Source organism: Cynocephalus volans, chromosome 10, assembly GCF_027409185.1.
Source record: "Cynocephalus volans isolate mCynVol1 chromosome 10, mCynVol1.pri, whole genome shotgun sequence".
NCBI lineage: Eukaryota > Metazoa > Chordata > Mammalia > Dermoptera > Cynocephalidae > Cynocephalus > Cynocephalus volans.
The window spans coordinates 44461506-44488922 of record NC_084469.1 but is presented as its reverse complement, the minus strand read 5'-3'; the positions used below and the strand labels follow the sequence as shown (position 1 = coordinate 44488922).

Genomic DNA, 27417 nt, shown 5'->3' with positions numbered 1-27417 from the left:
TAGGTATAAAATACCTGTTTTCCAAAGCAAAAATAATAATAATGAAGAGAATGACATTGTTTAACATTTTTGCAAGACTAATGTCTGTCTTAATAGAAAACAGATTTCCTTATCTGCTTCTCCTTTCAGTCTGTTGGGTTTTTGCATGTGTTCTAATCTCTGGAAAACTCCAGTGAATGCACACGGAAGAATGAGAGCAAAATAGACGTAGCTCTTTAGCATTATTATAAAATAGTTTTGACCTCACCTTGAAAGTTCCCAGGAACCTCCAAAGGCCCCGGAACCACATTCAGAGAGCTGCTGGTATAGAGAAATGGGGCCTTTCAGAGGTGTCTGTATATTTGGATATTAACTGGGGTCTTAGATTTCTTCTGTACTGCTTCCCACTCTGCACTCCTGTGACAACTGGAGGGGAATCTGGGGGGAAGTTTGGGGGCATTATAGGTGCTCTGCATGGGTCTCCTGGGACATGAGGGACAGTGAGGGAGGCCTGGGCTCATAAACCCTCTGTGGGCCAAGGAGAAGATGCTGGCACATGGTTGTTCATGTTTTTTCTCATCTTCTGGCCTCACTAGGTTGAAGTTAAAGTTTAAGCGTGGTAGCCTTCCCCCAACCATGCCTCTGGAGTTTGTTGGCTGCATCGGCGGATGTGATGAGACCCTGAGGGAGATCCTGGACCTGAGAGTTTCTCGGGGTCCCCCTAGAGCTTGCCAGCCTGCCAGCCAGCCCTCTGGCCACCTGCAGGCTAGCCAGTCCTTCAACAGGATGGACAGCAGCCATCACAGCCACTCCCTGCATCCTGACAGCAGACAGACTGGGCCCTCTAAGGCTGTGGCCCGGACCCTCCTACCACCCACTACTGCTGGTGAAAGCAACTCCGTGACCTGCAACTGTGGGCAGGAGGCCGTGCTGCTCACCGTCCGTAAGGAGGGACCCAACCAGGGCCGGCAGTTCTATAAGTGCAATGGTGGCAGCTGCAACTTCTTCCTGTGGGCCGACAGCAGCCATCCTGGAGCGGGAGGGCCTGCCGCCTCAGTGTCAAGACCCCCAGGCGGCTCCCAGGGACGCCCACCAGGCTCGGGAGGCCACCTGGGTGGATTTGGTAGCACTGCTGATGCTGGTGGTGGTGGCACATCCTGCCTGTGCAGCCAGCCCACCGTCACACGGACCGTGCAGAAGGACGGGCCCAACAAGGGCCGCCAGTTCCACACATGCGCCAAGCCAAGAGAGCAGCAGTGTGGCTTCTTCCAGTGGGTCGATGAGAACATGGCCCCAGGTGAGGCCAGGAGAGGCACGTAGTTTCCTGCCTTAGGTTTTCCCGGTGGTCTCCACCTCAGAGACAGGCAGCAGAAAGAAGGCGAGCAGTGAGTGTAGTGGTGGGATCGGGAGCGGCAATGGGCTGCCTTCCGTTTCCTCACTTGCTCCCCTTTCAGTGAAGCAATGAACTGCACAGTCTTTGGTCCAAATTGAAGGGCAGCTGCCATCAGTTGGGTAGCTAGCTGTGCGCCGGGCACAATGCTAAATATACTTGATATGCATCTTCTTTCATCTTCATCATGTAAGCATTCCCGTCCTGGTCTCACAGATGAGGAAGGTGAGGCCCAGACAAATGAAGCAGCTTTGCTCAGGGTCACACAGTGACAGAGCCCAAGACTTGAACATAGGTCTGCCTGATCTCATAGCCCTGTGCTCCTCATAGCCTTGTAACCCTTGCGAGATCATTAGCATCACCGTTGTTTCTTCAGGTGAACACACTGACCCTGATGATGTCTAGGAACCTGCTCAGGGTAACGCAGCTTGGGCTTGTGTCCCAGAAATGGGTACTGTGAGAACTGGCACCTAGACACGGGATCAGGTAGATGCTGTACGTGCACCTTGAGATGGTCCCTGTTGCTCCAGTGCACAGCAGAGCTTAATTAAATATCTGAGAATGACCAAGAGGCCTAATGGGAGCTTTGGAGTTGTGTAGATCTGGTTTCAAAGCCTAGCTGTGTAACCTTGAACAAACGAGTTAGCCTTTCTGCCTCAGTTTCCTCCTGAAACTGAAAACAGGGCTTCTGTTTTTTAAAGGAGTTAGTCCCAGACTGTGATTCTAACACACACATCACCAGCTCTGCATGTATGGGAATAATCTGGGACACTTGGCAAGAAGTGTAGGACTTTAGGGCCAGCCTGTGGCTCACTCAGGAGAGTGTGGTGCTGATAACACCAAGGCTACAGGTTCGGATCCTATATAGGGATGGCCGGTTGCTCATTGGCTGCGCGTGGTGCTGACACCAAGTCAAGGGTTAAGATCCCCTTACCAGTCATCCTTTAAAAAAACAAAAAACAACAAAAAAAAAATGTGTAGGACTTGGAGCTGGCTCCCAGTGTTGGAGGGGCCCAGAGATGGCACTGCGGGGACCAACCCACATTTGAAGTGTGGGATGGGCAGTCTGGCTTTGCACGTACTTCAGACTTGCCAGGGCCACATGTTTCCCCAGTTGGAAAGAAGTGGTGTCTGACCTAGGCCAGCTGATCAATTGTCCTGGATAATCGGGCAGCCAGTACCAAGAGGCATGTTTAGGGAGCAGAGGGATCCAGAGCGTGGGTTTCTTCGCATGGGAGGTGGGGGCAGGTTGCTGGACACGGGCTGCTCATCTTCACACCTCACCACAGGCCAGCTGCTTGCTTGGGTTTCTGCCTCTGTAAAAAAAGGCAAAGTGACACCAGTAGTCCCTTACCAGGACAATGTCTCCAAGAGCTTAGGATTCTTTAGCAAGAGGTAAGGGACATGTCACATTTGATGTTGTGGAGTCATCCTCCATAGGGAGGGGAGCCTGACCCATGGGGTGGGCATGACTAAAAGTTGGGACTCCCTCTGCCCATCACTGTAACCTATACTTGCCACTTAACTGTGTCAGTTCTAAACAGCCTTCCCCCGACTTCCCACAGGGACATTTGGAGCCCCACCCTGGCCAGGAGGCAGAGGAAAAATCCAGGGGGCAGAGGCCAGAAGCAAAAGACCCCGAGCCAGATCCTCGGACATGGGGTCCACAGCAAAGAAACCTCGGAAATGCAGCCTTTGCCACCAGCCTGGACATACCCGTCCCTTCTGTCCTCAGAACAGATGAGAGTGGGGATGGTAGAGATGGCCACTTTCTCATACCTGGAAATGAATGAACTAGGACCAGGTGGCCATTTGCTGTCCTGGAAACTTGGAGGAAAGTGTTGGCTTTTGGAGTCGGGCCTTCCTGTGTTAAATAGCAGAAGGCCAGCTCTGCTGGACAGTGGCTGGCCCTGTGCCCTATAAAGATGGTTGCTGTTAGCAATGGGCAGATTTAACAATAGGCGTTGGCATGGTCCCCAGCCGTAGCCTACAGTGTTGCAAACCAAGAAGCAACCAGAGCTTCCTTCACCACCAGAAAGCCCGTGGGTGTGGAACTGGCACTGGGCAGCCTGGATGGGGCTTCTCTCCACCGCCCTTCTGAGAAGGACGATGTCACGCAAAGAAGTGGCTCTTGTTCTAACACTATCTGCAGAAGCATCTCCATTCTCTATTTAGCTAGAACCCAGGACACCCGTAGCTCATGTGCCTTAATAAAGAATTCAACCCCTTTTATTCTGACAAGTGATAGTGAGGTGTCTGGGGAACGTTTGCAGGAGCAGGGGGCACAGGCGCCTGCCAGTGCCAGAGGGAGCTCTCACTCTGGGGCTCTCACTGTCCATGGCCCCTTGCAGTCCCCTTCCCAGCCCCAGCCCTTCCTTCCTGTCCACGTGGTGAGCACTGTGCCCAACTTCTACCCACCCAACAGCGTGTCCCTCGGAGCAGAGAAGATGCCTGATGCAAGACTCAGAACACTAACTTTGCACCTCCTGGACTTCCCAGAGGTGGCCACGTTCCTTGTTTGCCTTCACAAACACTGTGAATAGTGTACAGCTGTGCTGGCTTCATCTTATAGTTTAGAAAATAAGTGGAACTGGGGTGTGGATTGCCCGGTTACATTAGTGGTTGGTGAAGAAACGAACTGTTCTCAGGTCGGGACTGCTGGCTCATACTCTTCAGCTAGACCAATGGCTCTGTGCCCTGGCTGGGCGTCAGAGGGGAGGGTTTTTACAGATGTGGATTCCTGGAATTGTTCCTGACACATCTTAGTGAGGGTGAGTTATGGCTGTGAATTTGTGATTTTCCCCCTCCTCCCAGCCCCTGGAAACCACCAATCTACTTCTTGTCTCAGGGTTTACCTAGTCTGGATATTTTGTGTAAATGGAATCGTACAATATGTGATCTGTATCCGGCTTCTTTTACTTAGCATAATGCTTGCAAGGCTTATCCACATTGCAGCACAGATCAGCAGTTCGTTTTATGGCTGAGGCGCTCTGTTGTATGCATATACCACAGTATGTTTACCCGTTATTCTGTTGTGGACGTTTGGGTTGTTTCCACCTTTTCTTTATTGTGAGTAGCGCTGTGAACATTTCTGTACAAGTATTGGTTCAATTATCTGTTTTCAGTTATTTGGGGCATATGCCTAGGAGTGGGGTTGCTGGGTCACGTGGTACTTCCATGTTTTAACTTTTTAAGGAACTGCCAAAATTTTCCATAGTGGCTTCACCATTTTGTGTTCTTTTTTTTTAAAGATGACTGGTAAGGGGGTCTTAACCCTTGACTTGTCAGCACCGCGCTCTCCCGAGTGAGCCCTGGGCCCCGGGCCGGCCCTACCATTGTGTGTTCTCACCACAACTCATGAGGGTTACTTTTCCTCCACATCCTCTTCAGCACTTGTTTTCTTTTTTTGTATTCTAGCCAGCTGAGTGGGTGTGCAGTGACATCTCGTGGGGTTTTTCGGTGGCTGGCCAGCAAGGGGATCTGAACCCTTGATCTGGGTGTTATCAACCTCACGTTGTCCTGACTAAGCCAACTGGCCAGTCCTCACTGTGGTTTTGATTTGCGTCTTCCTAGTAACTAATGATGTTGATCATGTTTTTATGTGCTTGCTGGCCATTTGTATATATTCTTTGGGAAAATGTCTAAGTCCTTTATTTTTAAATTATGTTGTTTTGTCTTTGTTGTTGAGTTGTAAGAGTTCATCATAGATTCTGGACACCAGATGCATTTTTGGTTTTTAAATCTTTCCCCTGTAACTCCTGTGTGTGTCAAAACCACAAACTGCTAGACTGGACTGCACCAAGGAAAGGGTCAGGCATTTGAGGTCACACAGACCTGGGCTGGGCTCCGGACCCCCCAGTCCGCTCTGCCCCCGGGCCTCAGTTCCCCCTCAGTCCGCTCTGCCCCCTGAGCCTCAGTTCCCTCAGCTGGAAGCGGGTACTCTTGTTCAGCCTGAGGCGCTGTGGTGGGAGGTTACAGTTGGGCCCGACTGCAGTGAAAACTCCCCAGATAAAACCCGTTAGGGACTTGGAAAGTCTCTTCGTGGCCCACTTGGTGAACAGCGCTCAGTGCAACAAGAGATTGATCCCTCTCCCCCCAGCTGATTGGGAAGGCTTTTAAACCTCTGTATTGAACACCATCTACAGCTGTGCAACACAAGGCTCAGGAAAAGTAAATGGTCCTATGACTGCACGGGCTAGATGTCCACATAGGGTGGCTTCAGCCTCCCAGCTGCTTGGGGAGCTGTGTGTCTTCTACTGAAGCTATCAGTTTCTGCTGTCCATTTTTTGGAGGAAACCTAGGCTTTAAGGGTTAAGTGCCTTCCCCTACCAAGCAGCTAAGCTGACCTTGACACCTGGTCTCTGAGAAGCCTCCTAGCAAAACGGTGGTATGTTTCCAGTTCTCTGGCTAGAAACCAAAGTCCCGGACATGAGCCTTGGCTAGCTAGCTGGTGCTACAACCATGAACGTTTCTCTCCCTTCTAACTCATCCTGGTATTTTCCCACTGAAACCGTGGTATATGAGAAAGGAAATTCAGAGATACCCGAAGCAGGTGGCCTCCACGGAGCAGCCCACATTAGGGTCTAGTCTAAGAGGGGCTCTAAACCGAGCTCACTTCCTGGACAGCCACCCCCAGCCTCTCAGGCCAGCCTTTCCAAAAAAGGCAAGAAAGGCCTCGTGACCAGTGGGCTTGCCTGGCAGCAGGAAGGGTCTTGGTGATGTTGGGAGGAGGAGGGAGGCAGCAAGGCCCAACAATCTCTCATTGTGGGGCAGTTTCCTCTGTGCCAGGCCCTGGCTTAGCATGGCCTGCCCCCCTCCTCCCGCCTCCGGCTCATTGAACCCTCAGCCACCAGAAGTAGGTATCAAGTGACTCCCATTTTACAAACACAAGGACAGACGACACAGGCTCTTCCCCAGGCTGCTCCTTTGCCAGCCCTGTACCACCAGAATTGCTCAAAGGCCTCCATGCATCAAGGCCCAAGGGCAGCTCCAGACCGAGAGATTGGGTGGGCCTCAGCTAAGCCAGTCTCCTGCCCTTTGACCCCTGCTATAGCCTCTGTGGAGCCTTCTAGCCCGTGTGAACACCTCCGTGGAAGAGGCCCCCCCATCCTGCACCTAAAGGCCTATGCCACCATCCTACCTGCCCCACATCCTGCTCCTCTTGGTAGAGGAGTCCCCTTAAGAACTACAGTGGCATGGGAAGGACAGAAGCAGGATGTGAACAGCACAGCTGGGGTGGCTACAGCCCCTGAACACAGCCCAAAGCCCTCCCCAGGCCTCGTCTGCCCTCTGTGGTGACAAAGGTAGTGAGCCCCGGCTTTGGCTCCTGGGAGACACTGAGATGCCCTTACTTCACACCTGTACAAGGGGGCTGAGACTGCTGCCACTTGTGGGACCACAAGGACAGGCAAGGAGGGTGGAGAAAACAGTTCTCTGAAAACTGATGGTGCACGGCTGAAGTCTGATGCCAGAAGGAGGGTGGGCACACCTCGGGGCTTGGCAGTGCAGCCTTGCAGGAAGAAACAAAACCCTAACTAGTTGGGGTTCCCTTCATGAAAGCAAGACCTCACACAGAATTTTTTAATATTCTCCTTCCACATAACCTACCTGTTATGGATTGAATGTTTGTGTCCCCATAAAACTCATGTTGAAATCCTAACCCCAATGTGATGTCATCAGGAAGTGAGGCCTTTGGAGGGTGATTACGTCATGAGGGTGGAGCCCGCATGGCTGGGCTTAGTGCCCTTAAAAAGGAGACCCTGGGGATATGCCTTCTCCCCTCCCACTATGTGAGGACACAGCTAGACAGTGACATCTATTAACCAGAATGTAGGCCCTCACTAGATGCAGAATCTGATGGTGCCTTGATCTTGGACTTGCAGCCTCTAAAACTGAGAAAAAAATTTTTTTTTTTTTTTTTTTTTTGGCAGCTGACTGGTGCAGGGATCTGAACTCTTGACCTTGGTGTTATAACACAGCGCTCTAAATGAGCTAATCAGCCAGCCCTATGAGAAATAAACTTCTGTTGTTTATTAGCTACCCAGTCTTTGTTATTTTGTTATAGCAGCCTGAACAGACTAAAACACTACTTTTTTTTTACCGGTCATCTTTCAAAAATAAATAATAAATAATAAATAAATAAATAAAAAACTGCCCTTTTAAAAAAAAAATAAATTAAAAAAATAAATAAATAAAAGATGACCGGTAAGGGGATCTTAACCCTTGACTTGGTGTTGTCAGCACCACGTTCACCCAGTGAGCGAACCGGCCATCCCTATATGGGATCCGAACCCGTGGCCTTGGTGTTATCAGCACCGCACTCTCCCGAGTGAGCCACAGGCCGGCCCCTAAAACACTACTTTTTAAAATAAATTCTTCCACCTCCAAGTTGATCTCCAGCCCTCTTGCCAAGGTGCCAGGCCGAGCCGCAGGACTTTCAGAAAACTCTCAACAGCTGCGTCTGAGAGCACCAAGACTCTTACCCAGCATGAGTTACACAGATGTGAGAATTTTTTCCTTTTATTCCCATTCATTCTTCAAGTCATAGCTTTGTTTCAGCGGGAAAGATACCAAAGACAGGAGGGCCCCTGTGAGGGGAGGCGGACTCTCCCTCCCCTAACCCCGTTACTACTTCCAGGCTTCAAAGTCAGAGTACAGACATCAGCTGAGAGCAGCTCATTTTAGCATGCTGCAGAGGCCAGGTCTGTGCACCAGCCTCTCCAGGAGGGACACGTCCTCCACTCTCCAGCAGGGCCTAGAAGAAGCCACATGGTATGCCCTTGGCTGAGGCAAGGCAGGCAGCAGAGAGCCTCAGGTCCCCCAGTGAGGAAGGGGCTCTCCCAGGGCCTCTGCTGCCTGAAGACAAAACTCACCCAGCTGGAGGGAAAGAGGCCTTCCCCTGAGGTATCAGGTGGGCAGTAAGACAGATTCCTGAGCCAGTGCTCAAGGAGAGCTCAACAAGAAGACCACACACATAGCAGACAGCGGGACGACGCCATCCCTCAACAGCCAAGACACAAACCAGGTGACTCCAGCCCTGGCAACAGAACACGCATGACCCTTACCAGGCACTAGCTGCCTCAAGGTGCCTGGAGCTGGAGCCCGAGGAAAGTGTGAGTCACTCTCTTGGCAGAAACACGGAGCTGGCCTTCAACCTGTCTAGGACGGCAAAGCCACATTCTATCAGTGGAGTCACTGCTGGTGATGATGGACTGAGCCCAGGGTCCTGGGTTGGCCCCGAAGTGCTGAGGGGACGCCGGTGAGAGTGGCTGGTCCTTCAAGCTGCCAAGACAGCCCAGCCATGCTCAGGTGGCAGTAACCCAAGATCTTTGGGCTCAGGGATACTGGTGACCATAGCCCACACATATACCAATCAGAAACGTGCTGGCCACCTATCCCCATCCACCTGGAGAAGGCTCTCGGGAGCCTGTAGACCACTGTACAACATGTAGCCAATGTTGTCAATGTCCTCTTCGCTCCAGCTGCTGAGGAGGTTCATGCTGGGGTTGAAGTGGCAGGGTAGGCTGGCCTGCTCCAGGCTGCCAATGAGCAGTTCCAGGGCCTGCAGGAAGCGCTCGCCCAAGGCCTCCTCGGCCCAGTCCACATCCTCCTCCCCCAGATGCAGAACTACCTGGGTCAGATGGCCCCGATCCAGCCTCTCCAGGGCTGGGTGGCCACGACAGACAGCACAGAGCAGCAGCAGCAGCCGCCGGCGGGTCCCAGCATCACGGTCATCCAGGTCACGCAGCCTGGCGGCCTCTGCCAAATACAAGTCCTGCAGCCAGAGGTTCCCAGCCAGCCCCTCTAGGGGCCAGGCCAGTAGGTGGTGGTCGTAGAAGTCAGTACCAGTGACCACCACGAGCACGGCCAAAGTGAGCTCCAGGTATTCATGCTGCACCTCGAGCAGCAGCTCCGCCGAGGCCACGTTGGGCCGGATTAGGCACCCAAGAAGGCTGCCGATGGCTGGCCAGTTGACGGAGGCAGTCAGCGCCTTGCGGAGCAGCTCCAGCAGGCTGCGGGAGGAGAGGTAGCCCCCCACCAGGAAGCGGTCCCAGGGGCTGCTCCCGCGGGGGCGGAACTCAAGCTGAGTCCTGCGCACGGCCCAGCAGCGCGGGTCCCTCGCCACGGTGTCCACGCCAGGCAGTAGGCTCCACAGGCCCGGCTCCAGCACCAGCGGAACCAGCAGACGCACGTGGTCGGCAGCCCCCGCCTGCAGCCCATCATAGAGCGGCCCGCCAGGCACCAGCGCCCCGAAGGGCAGTTCTGAGAACTTGCTCTGCATGTAGGCCTGCAGCTCAAGGGCAATGTCGCCAGCCAGCTGCTTGGCCAAAGCCACGTGAGCTACTGGGATGGTTACGTGGTCCCGTTCGAATGCCAGCAGCTTCTCCTGGAACGTCAGGCACAATGGTGCTGGGGAGCTGAGCTGAGCTGGCGTCTGAGAAGCACCGTCTGCAGGCCCCTCTGCAGAGTGAAGGGGCCATGTCAGAACACCCCAGCATGTTAAGGGAACTCTACCCAGTTACCAGCTGTGTGACATCCCTGGGCCTCACTTTCCTCACCTGTAATGGCTACCTGAGAAAGCACTTAGTTCAAGTCCTCACATGAAGTGAGCACTTGATGACAAATTCTCATTGTCTCAGAGTCCCAACACCCTGGCCCTACAGCTAAAACAGCTTCATGCAGAGTGGGGAGACAGGTCCTGCCCCTCTCCAGGCCTCAGTTTCCCCATTTGAGGCTCTCCACCATAACAGTGCCACCTTGCTCCAGCAGGCGAGCAAAGAAACAGGATTTCCATTAAACATCTGAGAAGTCCAGAGCCCCAAGAGCAGCAGGGACTTGCGTAGGGTCACATAGTCAGTCAGTGGCAGAGCCTGGGCTGTCGCTCCCAAATGTGACCACCAAAGAGAGACCTACCCATGTCAGAGGGACAGGAGTGCCACTCCCCTGGGGCAGAGAGCGAGGGGGCCAGGGGCAACACGGGCTGGCTGAGAGCCGCAGGCGGCGGTGGCGGCCGGGGCTGTCGGTGCGGTGTGGGCTTCAGCAGACTCAGCTCCTTCCAGCTGTCCCTCTTGGCATCATCCTCGTCCCGTGGGCTAGTGGCTCTGTCGATGAACTGCAGGCAAAGTGACACAGATCAGAGCATCCAAAGCCTGGACAGCCACAGCAAAAAGCCCAGGGGCAGAGCAAACCAGGTTGCTGGGGTGAAGAAGCAGGTGCCCTGGGCTCCAGTGCCAGCCCGGGAAGTCCCCACCGCTCCCTCCCAGGGTCCCAGCCCTGTCACATTTCTCTGGGAGCCTCAGGTGTGACCGACCCAGCCCAGCCTCACCCGCTTCACGGCCAGGGTGGCAATGCCCAGCACAGCAGCCCCGCCCACGCCCAGCACCAGGCGGGCGTTAGCCAAGAGGAAGTCCACAACGCTGCCCAGGCCCTCATCGCCACGCCGCTTCCCCTGTTTCTGTGAGAATTCTGCCATGGTCTGCCTGTAAGAGAGCCAGGGTGCGGGGACAGCTTAGAGTGGGGCAGCCAGGCTTGCAGGGGGCCCTGGCTGCAATCGTGCTGGGGTAACAGAGTCGAGCCCACAAGGGGGGCTTCCTGAGAATTTCACATGAGAAAGGGGCCATCTGCAGGGTTTCTTGTGAGCAGGTGAGGGAGCTGCCAAGCCCCCTCCCCGAGCCTGCAAACAACCCACCCCCAGAAAAGGGGAACTCACACAGAAAGGCCTAAGGGCTGTGGCAGGTCAGAGAAGGGGCTCTATCTCCCCTAATCCCACCCTCAAGGATCCTGTGAGGGGGGTCTTATCATCTTAACCCCTATATACAGGTTGCCAAACCATACAGTTAAGTGGTGAGGTCTCGAATCCTCGACTGCAAAGCTTCCAGACTCTCATCCACCCCGAGAGTCCAATCAATCCTCCCCATGCCCCGTGGCCAGGTCATCAGAGGATGCCTTGTCCCTCGGTTTCTAACCAGGGCCAGGCACAGCAGCATTCTCTTTTTTTTATGGTGGCTGGCTGGTACAGGGATCCAAACCCCTGGCTTTGGGTTACAACACTGTGCTCTAACCAACTGAGCTAACTGGCCAGCCCCAACAGCACTCTCTGATAACCCCTCAGGAAGAACCTAAAGCCCAGAGAAGACCAGCAACTTGGGGTCCCAAACAGTCCACCCAAGGGGCCTCATGGACCTTCAGTGGGCACCTCAGTGAAGCTTAGAGGACTAGTTACCCCCCAAATCTTGATAGAGCAGCCCCCAGAAGCAGAGCTACAAAGTCAGAGGACAGGCAGAGTGCGTGGGCTCAGCCTGCCCAAGGAGGCCGGGAGCGCCCATCAGTGGGGTGTGCAACTGAGGGTGAAAGCCCTGTTGCTGGGGCAGTAAGCGAGGTGACCCTAAAGACGAAGACCCCAAATAGAAGGCTCTCTGGACAATGGGGGTGGGAGGAGTGTCCTCAGCTGCCAGGTGGCCAAGCAACAGAGAAGGTCAGATGGGGGCTGCAGCCCCAGCCTGTTGCTCATCTATGAGATGCCACAAGGAGTGGCAAGGAAGGGTTAAAAATGATCAGCCCCCGGGCCGGCCCGGCCTGTGGCTCACTCGGCAGAGTGTGGTGCTGACAACACAAAGTCAAGGGTTAAGATCCCCTTACCAGTCATCTTTAAAAAAAAAAAAAAAAAAAAAAAAGATCAGCCCCGTAACACTAAGGTCAAGGGTTCGGATCCCATTACCAACCAGAGCAAAAAAAAGAAAAAAGCGAGCAGCTCTGAAGTGGGCGGCTGAGGGGGACTGGCACTTGGGAAGTGGAGGCAGGTATTTACCAGGATCCAGTCCACCAAGCCTCAGCCTCTGCCTCAGCCTCAGGTTCTGCAAGGTGGATGGCTGCCCTCAGGCTCTGACAGCAGAAGGGGATGAGTGACCACGGGACAAGCTTAGAGCACCTTGCAGACACTAGGCAGAGCCCTTGCTGGGGAGGCCAGAGCAGATGACCACGAGGTCGCAGCCTGCCGGGGCAATCAAGGACTTCTGTCCTCCCTGCTTGGCTGCGCCTGCCACAGCCAAGTTGCCTGATGACAAGATGCCTATAGTAGCTGAACCCTGAAGCACTGTGTGACTCAGCCCAGGACACCTGCCCATCCGCCCCAGACTAAAAATAAGACCGGGCTCTGGCCTGGGGAGGTTCATAGGCCAGCGGGTGACCCACCGTGGCCCCAGAGCAGTTTCAGCTTCCTCATCAGTGACATGGGACTCAATACTGCCACTGGCCCCGCCCCCAGCGGGACCATAAATCCACTTTGCAAAGTGTAAAGGGTTTTAAATACCTCCCACCTGTCTACACTGGGACTCGGCTCCGACTCTGGCAGGGTGGCGAAGGCTCCAACCCATGGCCTCCCAACTCAGGGAAGGGAGAGGACTCTCCAGCCAGGCCCTGGGTGCCGCCTGTCCTTCCTTCCTCCGCCCCACCCGCCTGCCCTGGGCCAGGGCTGAGCAGGCCGCACGGCAGCCGCTAGGTGGGCCTGTTACGGCCCGGCTCACAGGCGACGGGACACCGAGGACCTGACCAAGTGAAGTCCCCAAGACTGGAGAAGCAGGGTCGGGATTCGAACTCCGGCCTTGGAGCCCCAAGCCTTCCCCTCCTTCCCCGCCATGACCGTGGGCCACGCCCCCGGTCTGCGTCCGGAACGCGCGCCAAGTCCGGGTGGGTGTCCCCGGGGTCCCCGCCGCGCTCCAGCGGTACCTGCGTCGCAGCGTCAGCGCCCGACCCGAGCACTCAACGGGTCCGCCGGGACCCGGAGCCCGGACCCGCCTGGGAATGGAACGTGCAGAACCCGAGATCCAGACGCCGACGGCGCTGACCCCGGCGGCACGCAGACAGGCAGGGCCGGGCGCCAATCGGTGCTCGTCGTCCCGCCCACGCCCCGCCCACTGCGCGCCCCGCCACTGTCGCGTCCTCGTGGGCGGGACCCGCCTCGGCGCTGCGGCTTTAAAGGCGCAGCGCTGCATTCCGAACCCGAGACGGGCGGTGACTGGCCGTCCTCCAGGGCTGGTGGTGACGCGTGTGCGCTTGTAATATGAGCCTCCGGTGTAGAGAAAGCGGGCCGGGCCCACGTTCCTTCCGGGGACTGGGCTGACAGGCGGCATCTGGCCCAAAGGCCTGTACGTCCGACACCTTAGGTCACCGGTGTGAGAGTTCCTTGGTGGCCCCGGAGAACACAGTGTGGCGAAAGAGCTTTCCCCTGCCACCTGCTCCGTAAGACTTTGTACGGGTCATTCTCCACCCAGTCCTCAGTCTTCTCTCCTGTAAAATGGGGACACGAGACCTCCTCCACCTCTACTAGGGATGGTTGTGCATATGACATCCGTGCGACCTAGTGTGCGCCGGCCAGGGTGGGACAGCCCTGAACAGTATGGGCTGAAACGGATGGACGCGTCTCTTCTGGAGCTTTCCTTGGGGGCAGGGGGAGCACGACCAAACAAATAAATGAACAGACCAGGGAGAGTTGACACTAAGCGGAAGTGCACAGTCGTCCGTGGCTCCAGCACTTCCGTGGGTGCCAAAAGCTCCGCTTTGGTAGATAAAGCGGCTGCAGCATTTGCAAAGAACTCAGGCACACCCTGCCACAGACTTCAAATCACGTCTCCATTGCTGTACTGACGGTGCCTAACGCGGTGTGAACGCTACGTAGGCGGTTGTTGCATGGTGTTGTTTTAATTCGTATCATCTTTTATTGTATTATTTTTTATTGCTTTTTCCCAAAGTTGTTTTTTGGGGGCGCCTGGCCGGTACGGGGATTGAACCCCGGACCTTGGTATTATCACACCGGTTCTGACCCACCGAGTCTGGCGGCCAGCGCAGTCCCTAGTATCTTCGGGAACCTGCGGATACGGAGGGCTCAGTGTGAGATCTGCCAGCTCCTGAGCGCCTGCCATGTGCATTTGCTCCGGCGACAGCCTTAGGACGCATCTCACATATGAGAAAACTGAGGCCAGCAGCAGGAGCGCGAGGACCCACGTCTCGCGGCCACCACCCGCCACGCACACAGTCCCGGGGCCCTTGCGCCCGCGGACCCGGCTCCAGAACCACTCCCGGGGTCACTCCCCCTGCAGCAGCAGGGTCGGGGCTGCCCTGGGGACGCTGGGACTTCAGCCCGGAGGCTGCGGAAGCCTCCCGCGCGAGCACGGAGGGTGCTCGGACTCCTCGAGGCCTCTGCGGTCACCGAGCAGGCGGCGAAACCGAGGCCCGCGAGAGGCCCCCGGCCCCCACCGCGGCGCGGCGGCCGGCGCCTACCGGAGCGGGGCGGGCGCGGGCGGGTTAAAGGGGCGGGGCCGGCGCTGGCCCAGCCCGCGGCTCCCGGGACCGCCCCCGCGCCCGGCCCGAGCCGGCAGCGAGCGCGGCGCCATGGAGGCCACCGGGGTGCTGCCGTTCGTGCGCGGCGTGGACCTCAGCGGCAACGACTTCAAGGTGAGCCGACCGGGCGGCCGCCGAGCCCCCTCCACGCCCGCCCTTCCTGCCGCGCCCGCGCCGGGCCCCGCGCGCCGCCGGGGGTGCGGGCGGGGCGGGCGCGGCTCCTCCCGGGCCTCCGCTGCCCGGACGGACGGCAAGACGGAGGCTGGCGGGCCCGGAGCGGACGCGTGGGCTCGGGGTCGCGCGGGGGGCCCGGCTGGGAGCCCCTCCCCTGTGTCCCCGTGCTCCGCTCGGCCGGAGGGTGGCCGGGGGGTCGGCGAGCCTCCCCGCCCCTGTGAGGTCACACGCACAAGCCGGCCCCTGACTCAGGGCTGGCCGCGCCGCCCTGCTGCCCAGGGGCGGGCCTGCAGCCGACTCATCGCTGCCCTGGCCCCGCCACCTCCACCTCCGCCCTGTGTGGTTTGGGGCAAGTCATTTCCCCTCGCGGAGCCTGGGTTTTCTCAACCGGTGAGAGGCTTAAAAATAGCCCTCCTGGATGCACGGGATGTAGTGACATGTGTTGGCACGGAGAGTGTCAGGCAGGTGGGCGACTCCGGGGGCAGCTGTCTGAGCAGCTGCAGAACTGATAGACCTGGGAGACAAGGAGCCGGAGCCCAGCCCACCCCACGCTACCAGTTGGTGGGGAAGGGGGACGGGTCTAGGGAGTCAAGAATGAGGTGGGCAGGGCTGGCAGGTTAGCTCAGTTGGTTAGAGCGCAGCCTTCTAACACCAAGGTCACCAATTCGGGTCCCTATACCAGCCAGCTGCCAAAAAAAAGAATGAGGGTGAGGTGGCAGAGCTGGGACCAAAGGGGAGGCAGAGGCGGAGGGCAGGGGAGAGTGGGCTGGAGAGTCAGGTGGCAGGGGTGGGTGATGGGCAGACTCTGGCTGGGGTCACTTTAGGCTGAGGAGGCAGGCAGGTTCCTCCTACACTGACCCCATGCACAGATGCCACACCCTTTCCCTTGCCCCCATCCCCACCCCTTACCTGGGGTCTCCATGTGTCTTCTCTGGACTGAGTCTGAGTCACCAGCCAGGAATGTGACCATAGAGGGAAAGGGACACCAGCTGAGGGCACTGAAGGCACATGCTGCCCCAGGTTGCGTGCCACCAGGCTGGGTGGTGAGGTGGTCACTGAGTATGGGGATTGAGTGAAGGGGACTATGTCCATGCAAGGTGGGGAGCTGGGGCTGCTGCACTGTGGGGTTTGGACCCAGCCAGGAACAGCTTGTATGCTGATGTCAGGGTAGGGGCACTGGGGGCCTTAGCAGAGGTTCAGGGGGGAACCCCCAACGCTGGCAGTCCAACAGGGCCTGGAATTCCAGCAGAAGGAATTGAGCTGAGCCAACACAAAGCGGATGCTGGGATGTCACCTGAAACAAGCCAGTTTTGTCCTGGCCCTCTTGGTGCTCGGAGTCCAGGAGAGACAATCTTAGGCCAACACTTTTGTTGCATGGGAGCTTTTATCAGTCTTGTTTTATGGGTGAAGAAATTGAGGTACAGAGTGACGAAGTGCCCCGTTCAGCGCCTCACTCCAGCGAGAGTCAGCCCTGTTGCTCCCCAAAGGCTGCTGTGGGCAGTGGGGGCCATAGAGCAAGGACGCTGCTCTCCCAGACCAGCCTCACCATGACCTCTCCCCAGGGTGGCTACTTCCCTGAGAACATCAAGGCCATGACCAGCCTGCGATGGCTGAAGCTGAACCGCACAGGCCTCTGCTACCTGCCGGAGGAGCTGGCCGCCCTGCAGAAGCTGGTAAGGGGCTTTGGGCAGGCAGGGAGGGTCCCTATGTTTGGGGCTGGGCCAGGTGGCATGCCTGTGCAGACGGCAGATGATGAAGAGAAAGAAGGCAAAGGGGGTAAGCACCTGTCCTGGGAGGTGTGCAAGAAGAGGCCAGGTCTGTGAGGGAGGGAGGCTGCAGAGGTGGCCTGGGCTGGTGTGGCCAAGGGTCCTCCTGGATGGTGCACAGCTGTGGTGGCAGGTGCACTGTGGACACCCCACCCACCCCGCTGAGTCTCTGCTCTCCTATCCCGGCCAGGAGCACTTGTCTGTGAGCCACAACAGCCTGACCACGCTTCATGGGGAGCTGTCCAGCCTGCCATCTCTGCGGGTAAGTGCTGGCCAGGAGGTCACTAGGCTTGTGGTGGGGACCGGAGTCTGGCTGGGGACATGATGGTAAGACCAGACCCCAGGCTGGGCCAGCATCTGCCCACCTCTGTGTCAGGCTCAGGGTCCCAGGTGTCACAGAAAAGGCCCTCTTGTTGCAAGAGGATACAACACTGTGTACAGTAACCCATGTGGACCAGAGAATTCTGTGGGGAAAAAGGTAAAAAAACACTTAAAGTCCCACCACCTATTTTGCACAACAACTATGATAGGAGCCAATACAGGCTGAGCTCTGTTCCAACTACTCTTTGTGAACTTTTTCATATGCTCCTGACCTTACAGATGAGGAAACTTGGCCACAGAGTCAGGTCACTTGCCCAAGGTCACACAGGCAGGCAGCAGCACAGCTGGCGTTGGGTGGGATTTGGCTGGGAGGGTGGTCTGACATACCAGAACACTAGGCCCCTGGTTAGACCCTATGGGCATCAGCGAGAGTTGTCCCATCCAAGGCTGGGGTCCTGAGGTGTTAAGGGCACAGCCTCTGGACTTGGGTTCATCGAGTTCAAATCTGGGACAAGTCCCTGCCTCTTCCTGGGCCTCATCTGCAAATAGGGTGGTTGGGAGGGTCGACAATGACCCCGCAGAGCAGCAGTATGGCACCGCACAGACATCAGGGCTGGAGAAGCATCAGGCTCCTGCTTCTGTGATTGTCACTTGCAGTGACGGCACCATTCCCTGGCCCTGTCCTCTCTCCCCCCTGAACTTCACGTATGTCTGTAGCCTGAGGAGGTTTCAGCCCTAATGGGAGAGAAAGCATGCTTTCTCTCCGTCCACACTCTGATTTCTGTTCGATCCAACCCTCTCCCTCTGTTCTGAAAACCCTGACTCAGCTACATCCCTATCTTGCCTTCTGGAATTAAGAAGAGGGATTGTTTGATCAGAAAGATTCCTTGAGGGCCCTGTTCTGGACCCTGGGGCGCATTTGAGCTGGGCTTTGAGGTGTGAATAGGAGTTCACCTGAAGGATACGAAGAGCCCACCAGGCGGAAGGACCGTGTGAGCAAAAGGCAGGGGTGGGAGAGCACTCAGGCCTCGGGTGGGCTTCCTGAGGAGGTGTCCATCCCTGGCCTCTCTTTCTTCCTGGGGGTAGCAGCCAAGAATCATGGACTCTTATGGTTTATCCTCAGGCCATCGTGGCTCGAGCTAATAGCCTGAAGAATTCCGGAGTCCCTGATAACATCTTCAAGCTGGATGACCTCTCAGTCCTGGTCAGTGGTTACCCACCCACCTGGTCCCTATGCTGGCCCAACCACTCAGTGCCCACTCACTACAACAGTCCCTGGCGCCATTGTTATTCCACTTTACAGATAGGGAAACTGAGGCTTAGAGTGGGCAGTGCCTTGCCTGAGGTCACTAACCCAGGCACCCTTCCAGGGTTCCAGCTGTCTCCGTTTGGCCTTGAAATCCCCTCACTCACTTCCTCCTTAGTGCCCCACCTGATCCCTGAGCCTGGCAGAGGCCTAGGGGGGTGGGGACACCCCTGACCTGGGCTTTGCCCTTTCTGCCCAGGACTTGAGCTACAACCAGCTGACGGAGTGCCCACGGGAGCTGGAGAATGCCAAGAACATGCTGGTGCTGAACCTCAGCCACAACAGGTGCTGCTCCAGCTGGGCAGGGCTCAGGGTGGGGGTGGGGGCCCACAGCAGGGACCAGCAGGTCCTGGGGCGGGTGTCTGGCACTGACTCAGGCAGTCCCCACCTCTCATCTGCCTGCAGCATTGACACCATCCCCAACCAGCTCTTCATCAACCTCACCGACCTACTATACCTGGACCTCAGCGAGAACCGCCTAGAGAGCTTGCCCCCACAGCTGCGCCGCCTGGTGCACCTGCAGACACTCGTGCTCAATGGGAACCCTCTGCTGCATGCACAGCTCCGGTGGGTGCCAATCCCGGGGAATCCCGCCTAGAGCCTTAGGCCCAGCCACACCCCATCCCTCCTGTGTAGGCTGCGCCTCTCAGGCCCTGGCCTGCCATACCCCACTCTGTCCTGTCCTCCCATCTATCCTGCCCTTGCAGCCGCCCTTGGCTTTCCCTCGTGCAGACATGGCCATAAGCCTGCCCTCTGGGCCCCATGTTCTTGGGCCTGCCCCTCCAAGCCCCACCCTTGACACCCCCTAGGTGAGCCCTGATCCTGGCCCTGACCACTCATGTCCCCTGGCAGGCAGCTCCCAGCTATGACGGCTCTGCAGACCCTGCACCTGCGGAACACCCAGCGCACCCAGAGCAACCTCCCCACCAGCCTGGAGGGCCTGAGCAACCTTGCAGGTGGGAGCAGTCCCTGGGTGACCCCCTTAGTTCCGGCTTCCCTCTGGGCTCCCTGGCTTCCTCATGAATGAAGGAGGTTGAACCCTGCTTCTTGGACCACTTCTCAGAGGGAAGACGAAATGGTTAAGTTATGATTATTTCTGTCATTATTATGATGACTATTAATAATGTCAAATTGTGAGCACTGACTTTATGCCTGCACCCACCTGATGTGAAGGAGTTTCTCCAAACGGAGAAATTATAGCTCAAAGGTGGTCACTTGCCGAGGCCACACAGCCTAGAGGTGACAGAGCTGGGCTGGCTGCCCCTGGCACCCACTGTGTGGGCCCAGCTGATGGGCTCCACCCCAAACCCCAGATGTGGACCTGTCTTGCAACGACCTGACGCGGGTGCCTGAGTGCCTGTACACTCTCCCGAGCCTGCGCCGCCTCAACCTCAGCAGCAACCAGATCACAGAGTTGTCCCTGTGCATTGATCAGTGGGTGCACGTGGAGACCTTGAACCTGTCCCGCAACCAGCTCACCTCGCTGCCTGTGCGTCTGGGGCCCTGGGGGAATGGTGGGGGTAGGCCGCTGACCTTGGCTCTGACCCTGACCATGCCCGCTGCACGGCTCCCCTCTAGTCAGCCATTTGCAAGCTAACCAAGCTGAAGAAGCTGTACCTGAACTCCAACAAGCTGGATTTCGATGGGCTGCCCTCGGGCATTGGCAAGCTGACCAGCCTGGAGGAGTTCATGGCTGCCAACAACAACCTGGAGCTGATCCCTGAAAGTCTCTGCAGGTGCGATGGCAGGGCTGGGACTAGCGGGGGGCTCACAGCACAGAAAATCGCAGAATTGTAGCCAGAACCCAAGTGTGTGTCGTATAAAATGCAGGTGGATTAATTTGCCTTTGTGGGTGAAGATACTAGTCCTATGCCAGCTACTTTCAATTTAGATCCCCCAGAGCACGCTTTGGGAGGACACTACCAGGGATAAGGCCAGGAGGGTCCCAGTGCCACATGAGTTTAGGATGAAATGCAGTGTCCATACCCTTCCAGAGGTCACAGTGCCCGCTAGTGACGCCTCCTGACTCTGAGGAGTCTTTTAGGCAGAGAACAAAGGACCCTTTGTTCTCCCTCCCCCACCGTTTCTCTGGCCCTACCTAAGGCCCTGGCTGGCCCTGTCCTTTCAGGTGCCCAAAGCTAAGGAAACTCGTCCTGAACAAGAACCGCCTGGTTACCCTCCCGGAGGCCATCCACTTCCTGACGGAGATTGAGGTCAGAGCAGCTGGGCCGGTGCTGTGCGGGGAGGGCTGGGCGCATGCGGACAGACCCTCAGAAAGACCAAGCAAAGGAGCATGCCCTGGAGTGAGGGGTGGCCAGTGTCGGGTGCCTGCAAACACAGCATACTTGACAGTGTCATTTGAGCCTCACAACCAGCTGCAGAGGGGGTGGGACAGTAACCCATGTCCCTGGCCCCAGTTCTGGGCCTCTCAGCCCTGGCAGTTATAGACAAGAGTAAGAAACCAGGTTTGGTGTGGCCAGGGGTTGGGACCCAGCCTCAGTGCCAGCTTTGCTCACCCCACGAGGCAGGTCCTGGATGTCCGAGAGAACCCCAGCCTGGTCATGCCACCCAAGCCCGCTGACCGAACTGCCGAGTGGTACAACATTGACTTCTCACTGCAGAACCAGCTGCGGCTGGCGGGAGCCTCCCCTGCCACAGTGGCTGCGGCAGCAGCTGGTGAGTAGGGGCAGGTATGGCCTCGGAGCTGGGGCTCCTCTGGGCCTCAACTTACTCATCTATAAATTGGGAGGGATTCAGCTCTCTGGACCCTGGGTAATGAGGTTGGCCCCTCACTGGCTGGATGCCTGAGCTGGGGGCCCAGCCGGGCCGCAGCTGTTTGCCCCTCCCCTAAGCAGGGAGTGGGCCCAAAGACCCTCTGGCTCGCAAGATGCGGCTACGGAGGCGGAAGGACTCAGCGCAGGATGACCAGGCCAAGCAGGTGCTGAAGGGCATGTCAGATGTGGCTCAGGAAAAGAACAAAAAGCAGGAGGTAAGCCAGGCCAGGAGGGCAGGGGCCCCGGCCTGAGAGAGTGGCCCGTGTAAAGGCCCTGAGGTGGGTGGCAAGTAAAAAGAGCAGCCTGAGTGGCTTTGCAGAGTCAAGCTGTGCACTGTGACTGTGCCCCAGGAAAGCATAGACGCCCGGGCCCCCGTGGGGAAGGTGCGGCGCTGGGACCAGGGCCTGGAGAAACCACGCCTTGACTACTCTGAGTTCTTCACGGAAGACGTGGGCCAGCTGCCCGGCCTGACCATTTGGCAGATTGAGAACTTCATGCCTGTGCTGGTGGAGGAAGCGTTCCATGGCAAGTTCTATGAGGCCGACTGCTACATCGTGCTCAAGGTGAGGGCCGACACTGTGAAGGGGCCACGTGGCCCCACTGTCCCCATCTTAGGTGGCTCAGAGTCCCCAGTTCCATAGTTTTGTTCAGTGAGGCAGGGTGGGAGGTGGGCAGGCTGGGTGGAGGTGGACCAGGTGGCAGTGCCACCCGTCCAGGGTCGATGCCTATGACTCTCAGGGGCAGCCAGGAAGCCAGGATGGGCCCAGCAAAGGCTGATGTGGCCTGTGGCTTGGCTCCCAGACCTTTCTAGACGACAGCGGCTCCCTGAGCTGGGAGATCTACTATTGGATCGGTGGGGAGGCCACACTTGACAAGAAGGCTTGCTCTGCCATCCACGCCGTCAACCTGCGCAACTACCTGGGTGCCGAGTGTCGCACTGTGCGAGAGGAGATGGGTGATGAGAGCCAGGAGTTCCTGCAGGTGCCAGCCCATGGAGGGGGAGGAGGGTAGGCAGAGAGGGGCGTGCCCCAAGGCAGGCAGATGGGTCTGGGGGGCTTGGGGGGGAGCTGAGGCCAGAGGTGGTAGGGTCAAGGATGATGAGTGGGACCTCAGGCAGGAGGCAGGGCCAGCTCGGGGAGACTGGTTAGGCCAAAGGTCACCAAAGCCTAGTCATTGGAGGACAGGTCTGGAATGTGGGGCTGGAGGATAAAGGGGCAGGTTAGGGTGGAGAGTTGGACCAACCGGAAGCTGTGCCAAAGGGGTGTGGCCTAGAGAGGTGGGCAGCTGGGGCTAATAGCGGTTAGGGAGCAGGGACAAAAACTGGGTGCCCAGGAGGTGGGGATGGGGTACAGTCTTGAATAAACCCCTGAGCTGGGTTAGCAAGCAGCCTGCCCTGCCAGCGGGTTATGCATAGACACATATGCCCTCTGCGATTTTACCCAGATTCACCCGTTTGCGTTCTTCCATAAACTCGCTTGCTCCTGTACCGATACACACACGTCTAAACACGCTGCACGCATCTCCGTGCACCCGAGTGAACGTATTCCAATTTTTGTATGTTCCAACGCCCCATGTGTGCTTACCCTTGTATTATAGGCAGAGGTCTTAATTTTTTTTTTTGACATCATCAAGGATTTGTAGCACGCGATTCACCTGTAGCAACTGTGTACCATGCCCGACAAGTGGTTTGGGGGGGGGGGCAGCTCAATGATGAAGAGCCACACCCTCACACAGGTGTTTGACAACGACATCTCCTACATTGAGGGTGGCACAGCCAGTGGCTTCTACACTGTAGAGGATACGCACTACGTCACCAGGTGAGGGTGTGTGTGGGGTGGGTGGCACTGACCTGGACTCTGCTGGGAAGGGTTGGAGGGAGGCTATTCGGGGTAAATCCACCCTTTGATGCTCACACTGAGCCACTCTGCCCTGGCCCCCAGGATGTACCGCGTGTATGGGAAAAAGAACATCAAGTTGGAGCCTGTGCCCCTCAAGGGGGCCTCCCTGGACCCAGGGTGAGTTCCTGTGATATGAGGTGGGGGTACCTGACCCTCAGCCTGCTCCCCACCAGTGGAGCAGGTTTGGGCCTCGTGCATGAGGCACTCTAGCAACCCTTTAAACTCCGGTCTCACAGAGTTTGGTGGAAAGTCCCTGAGGCCTACCCAGAAAGGGGAGCAAAAATCCCATAATGAGGTTTTTTTTTTTTTTGGTGAGGTCAGTCGTTGCCCCATGCCCATCACAGCTCCTTCCTGCCCCCTGCTGTCCAGGTTTGTTTTCCTGCTGGACCGAGGACTGGATATCTATGTGTGGCGAGGGGCCCAGGCCACGCTGAGTAGCACCACCAAAGCCAGGTACAAGGATGTCATGGGGGGTTTTGTGCAAGGGAAAGTCGTCACCTAAGAAGGAGTGCAGGCCTTTATGCGGACTTTGTATCCTGCCCTCAGGCTCTTTGCAGAGAAAATTAATAAGAACGATCGCAAAGGGAAGGCGGAGATCACGCTGCTGGTGCAGGGCCAGGAGCCCCCAGAGTTCTGGGAGGTGATGGGTGGGGAGCCCTCTGAGATCAAGAGGCACGTGCCTGATGACTTCTGGCCACCCCAGCCCAAGCTGTACAAGGTGAGCGGTGATGTCGAGGTGCAGGGCCAGCCTGACTTTACCAGCCTGTTGGGGGATGGGTTAGGCAGCACTGTGGTGGCTGTGGGCTCCATCTGGACTTTGGTGTGGAGATGGTGCCACCTTCTGGGCAAGGAACAGCCTCAGCAAAGGTCTGGAGGCTGGCTTTGAGAAATAGTGTGAGTGCACGTGTTTCCAGGAAGGTGCAGCTGGAGGGGGTCTCAGAAGTGCCTGGGTGCCAGGGCTGGGAACCTGGCCTTAATTCTGTGGGTGACCTGAAGCCTTGGGGTCTTGTGAGCAGGAAAGGAACAAATTAGAGAATTAGAAATGACATTAAGGACCTGGAGAAGGCAGGCAGGGAAAGCACCATTTAAGAGCCTTTGCACTGTTAGGATGTCCTTAAAACGACCTCAGGATGAAAGGGGGAAACAGTTCCAGAGAGGAGCGGGCAGTGAGCCTCACTAGGGCAGGGGCCAGACTCCAAATCAGGTGGCTCTTGTGGGTGAGGCTGCTGTCCCCAGACCTCACCCCTGTCATGCCTATCTATCTCTTCTTCCTGCCAGGTGGGCCTGGGCCTGGGCTACCTGGAGCTGCCGCAGATCAACTACAGGCTGTCCGTGGAACATAAGAAGCGGCCCAAGGTGGAGCTGATGCCAGGCATGCGGCTGGTGAGATGCGCGGGAGGAGGGCGCGGGAGCCAGGGTCCCTCCCCGATGGCCAGGCCTTGACTCCCAGCTTCCGGTCCGGCAGCTGCAGAGCCTGCTGGACACGCGGTGCGTGTACATCCTAGACTGTTGGTCCGACGTGTTCATCTGGCTCGGCCGCAAGTCTCCGCGCCTGGTGCGCGCCGCCGCGCTCAAGCTGGGCCAGGAGCTGTGCGGAATGATGCACCGGCCACGCCACGCCACGGTCAGCCGATGCCTGGAAGGCACCGAGGCGCAGGTGCGATCCCTGCTCCGGAGCCGCTTCCCCACGGATCTGCAGACCCTGTTGTGCCCTGATCCTCTGGTTCGGTTCCTGCCCTACAGGGCTGGGCCCAAGCCTGCTGCCTCTCTGAGGAACGAACCGCCCCCTCTGCAACCTCCCTCCCCACTTCTGCTTCCTAGGCCCGCCCCGGGCCCCGCCCCACACCACGCCCCCCAGGCCCCGCCCCTCTACCTCAGGCTTGGCTCCACCTCCTCGGACCCTAACCTTCACCTTGCGTGACCCCTGTCTAGTTCATGGCTTCCCCCTCCCCTGCAGGTGTTCAAGGCCAAGTTCAAGAACTGGGACGACGTGTTGACGGTGGACTACACGCGCAACGCGGAGGCCGTGCTGCAGAGCCCGGGCCTGTCGGGGAAGGTGAAGCGCGACGCCGAGAAGAAAGACCAGATGAAGGCGGACCTCACCGCGCTCTTCCTGCCGCGGCAGCCGCCCATGGCGCTGGCCGAGGTGGGGCGGGGCTTGGGGTTGGGGGCGGGGCCCGGGGCAGGGTGGAGCCCGGGCACGGGGCGGGGTCTGGGTGGGGTGGAGCCTGTGCGCTGAGCCGGCGCATCCCTGCCGCCTGCAGGCGGAGCAGCTGATGGAGGAATGGAACGAGGACCTGGACGGTATGGAGGGCTTCGTGCTGGAGGGCAAGAAGTTCGCGCGGCTGCCCGAGGAGGAGTTCGGCCACTTCTACACGCAGGACTGCTACGTCTTCCTCTGCAGGTGCTGCCAGCACGCCTCCCCTCCAGGGCCCCAACCCTGGGGCTGCCCCGCCTTCCCTGCTCACAGCCCTCCAACCCCGCAGGTACTGGGTACCCGTGGAGTACGAGGAGGAGGAGAAAAAGGAAGACAAGGAGAAGACCGGGGCCGAGGGTAAAGAATGCGAGGAGGCAGCGGCCGAGGCGGAGGAGAAGCAGCCCGAGGAGGACTTCCAGTGCATCGTGTACTTCTGGCAAGGCCGCGAGGCCTCCAACATGGGCTGGCTCACCTTCACCTTCAGCCTGCAGAAGAAGTTCGAGAGCCTCTTCCCCGGCAAGCTGGAGGTGCGCTGGCCACGCCCCGCGAGCTCAGGCCACACCCCCGAAGCAGTGCAGGGGTGTGGTGGGGACCCAGGAAAGACTGGGCCCTCAGACTCTGACCCTTCCACGCCTCCAGGTGGTACGCATGACGCAGCAGCAGGAGAACCCCAAGTTTCTGTCCCATTTCAAGAGAAAGTTTATCATCCACCGAGGCAAGAGGAAGGTGGCCCAGGGCACCTTGCAACCGAGCCTCTACCAGATTCGTACCAACGGCAGTGCCTTCTGCACCCGGTGCCTGGCTGGGGGGTATGCGGTGGCAGGCAGGGTCAGGGAGCAGGTCCTGACTCCCTGCTGACACCCCACCCCTCCCCTAGGTGCATCCAGATCAACACTGACTCCAGCCTCCTGAACTCTGAGTTCTGCTTCATCCTCAAGGTGGGGTGTGGGTGCAAGCTGGAAGGGTGGATCACGGTGGTGGGATAGGGCTGGAGCTGATCCGAACCCCCTGCATGCTCTCTAGGTTCCTTTTGAGAGTGAGGACAACCAAGGCATTGTGTATGCCTGGGTGGGCCGGGCATCAGACCCTGATGAAGCCAAGCTGGCAGAAGACATCCTGAACACCATGTTTGATGCCTCCTACAGCAAGCAGGTGACCGTGGTGGGTGGGTGAACTGGTAGGTGAGCCAGGGCAGGCAGGGGCCTGGGGCTGGACTGGCCCTTTTCCCTCAGGTCATCAACGAAGGCGAGGAGCCGGAGAACTTCTTCTGGGTGGGCATCGGAGCACAGAAGCCTTATGACGATGACGCCGAATACATGAAGCACACTCGGCTCTTCCGGTGAGGGCCAGGGCCCTGACCCCTCCCCCAGCTTCCTCCTCAGTCCTGGCCTTGCAGCTTGTGACTCTTAGCCTCATCTTGACCCCCAGGTGCTCCAACGAAAAGGGCTACTTCGCAGTGACTGAGAAGTGCTGTGACTTTTGCCAAGATGACCTGGCAGATGATGACATCATGTTGCTAGACAATGGCCGAGAGGTAAACCCCTCCCTCCACACACACACTGATCCTGCCTATTCAAGGAGGAGCGCTCCCATTTGTAAATGGGAGTTCTGGGACCAGAAGAAGGGGAGTGTTCTTGAGTCACCCATGTTGCCATTTCCCGTGTCCCCACAGGTCTACATGTGGGTGGGAACCCAGACAAGCCAGGTGGAGATCAAACTAAGTCTGAAGGCCTGCCAGGTGAGCCGGGAGGGGAGGCTGAGGCTGAGGCTGGGCCACCAGGTGTGGAAAGTCACCCGCTGCTCACTGTCCTTGCCCACCAGGTGTACATCCAGCACCTGCGATCTAAAGAGCATGAGCAGCCCCGCCGCCTGCGCCTGGTCCGCAAGGGCAATGAGCAACATGCCTTCACACGCTGCTTCCACGCCTGGGGTGCCTTCCGCAAGGCCCTGGCCTAGGGTAGCGCCCCTGTCGCGGCCCCAAGCCCCAAGTGAGGAAGAGGAAGGGGCCCTCTGTCCACCACCTGCAAGCAGAGAATGTGTGCAGGAAACAGTCCCTGCTCCGGCCAACCTCAGTGCCACAGTCCCCAGCAGCACACAGCCCCAAGCAGCACCGATGGGGGTGACCCTGATGGGTACCCTCAGGGGGTCTGCAAAGTTGGACTCCCTCCACAGTGTGTGCACACGTGTGAAGCCCCCTCTCCTGCCAGGGATAAAGCAGATATAGTTGCCCTTTAAGAGATATTAAATGCTTTTATTTTCAATATTAAAAATTAGCAT

General features: G+C 57.7%; 3 protein-coding genes across 4 annotated transcripts in view; 2 read left to right on the top strand and 1 right to left on the bottom strand.

The window, feature by feature from the left end:
• TOP3A (DNA topoisomerase III alpha) overlaps window positions 1-5013 on the top strand; it is a 35722-nt gene extending 30709 nt beyond the window's left edge. Inside the window, exons 18-19 of the mRNA XM_063111562.1 lie at window positions 576-1276; window positions 2935-5013. Of these exons, the coding sequence (XP_062967632.1) occupies window positions 576-1276; window positions 2935-3113 (880 nt within the window). The 3' untranslated portion in view covers window positions 3114-5013. The remainder of the gene's footprint in view (window positions 1-575; window positions 1277-2934) is intronic.
• A 2859-nt stretch (window positions 5014-7872) lies between these two features.
• Window positions 7873-13256, bottom strand: MIEF2 (mitochondrial elongation factor 2). Its single transcript, XM_063110714.1, has 4 exons — window positions 13094-13256; window positions 10695-10848; window positions 10283-10481; window positions 7873-9829 (listed from the first exon to the last, which is right to left on the bottom strand). Exons 2-4 carry the CDS (start codon window positions 10839-10841, stop codon window positions 8742-8744), a joined length of 1434 nt encoding a protein of 477 aa, XP_062966784.1. The 5' UTR covers window positions 10842-10848; window positions 13094-13256; the 3' UTR covers window positions 7873-8741.
• Window positions 13257-14707: 1451 nt separating this feature from the next.
• On the top strand, window positions 14708-27410 carry FLII (FLII actin remodeling protein). Of its 2 annotated transcripts, none has more exons than XM_063110706.1 (30): window positions 14708-14818; window positions 16441-16551; window positions 16835-16906; window positions 18089-18169; window positions 18471-18556; window positions 18677-18838; window positions 19124-19227; window positions 19585-19760; window positions 19850-20007; window positions 20400-20484; window positions 20800-20947; window positions 21127-21260; window positions 21396-21608; window positions 21847-22026; window positions 22780-22862; window positions 22986-23060; window positions 23313-23396; window positions 23490-23661; window positions 24222-24326; window positions 24409-24600; window positions 24901-25089; window positions 25208-25347; window positions 25430-25667; window positions 25780-25934; window positions 26018-26078; window positions 26164-26292; window positions 26373-26479; window positions 26569-26674; window positions 26813-26878; window positions 26962-27410. In XM_063110706.1, the coding sequence occupies exons 1-30, from the start codon at window positions 14756-14758 to the stop codon at window positions 27094-27096; spliced, it is 3810 nt and encodes a 1269-aa protein (XP_062966776.1). In that variant the 5' UTR covers window positions 14708-14755; the 3' UTR covers window positions 27097-27410. The 2 variants fall into 2 exon arrangements, with proteins under 2 accessions (XP_062966776.1, XP_062966775.1); XM_063110705.1 differs by having other exon boundaries at window positions 21124-21260.
• The last annotated feature ends 7 nt before the right edge of the window (window positions 27411-27417 follow it).

Coding starts and splice junctions, on each gene's coding strand:
- FLII (XM_063110705.1), top strand. CDS start 14,756: ATGGAGGCCACCGGGGTGCTGCCGTTCGTGCGCGGCGTGGACCTCAGC. Junction 23,662..24,221: donor CCCAGCCCAAGCTGTACAAG/GTGAGCGGTGAT, acceptor TCTTCCTGCCAG/GTGGGCCTGGGCCTGGGCTA. Junction 24,327..24,408: donor TGATGCCAGGCATGCGGCTG/GTGAGATGCGCG, acceptor CCGGTCCGGCAG/CTGCAGAGCCTGCTGGACAC.
- MIEF2 (XM_063110714.1), bottom strand. CDS start 10,841: ATGGCAGAATTCTCACAGAAACAGGGGAAGCGGCGTGGCGATGAGGGC. Junction 10,482..10,694: donor CCACCCTGGCCGTGAAGCGG/GTGAGGCTGGGC, acceptor CTTTGCCTGCAG/TTCATCGACAGAGCCACTAG. Junction 9,830..10,282: donor CTCCTGTCCCTCTGACATGG/GTAGGTCTCTCT, acceptor TTCACTCTGCAG/AGGGGCCTGCAGACGGTGCT.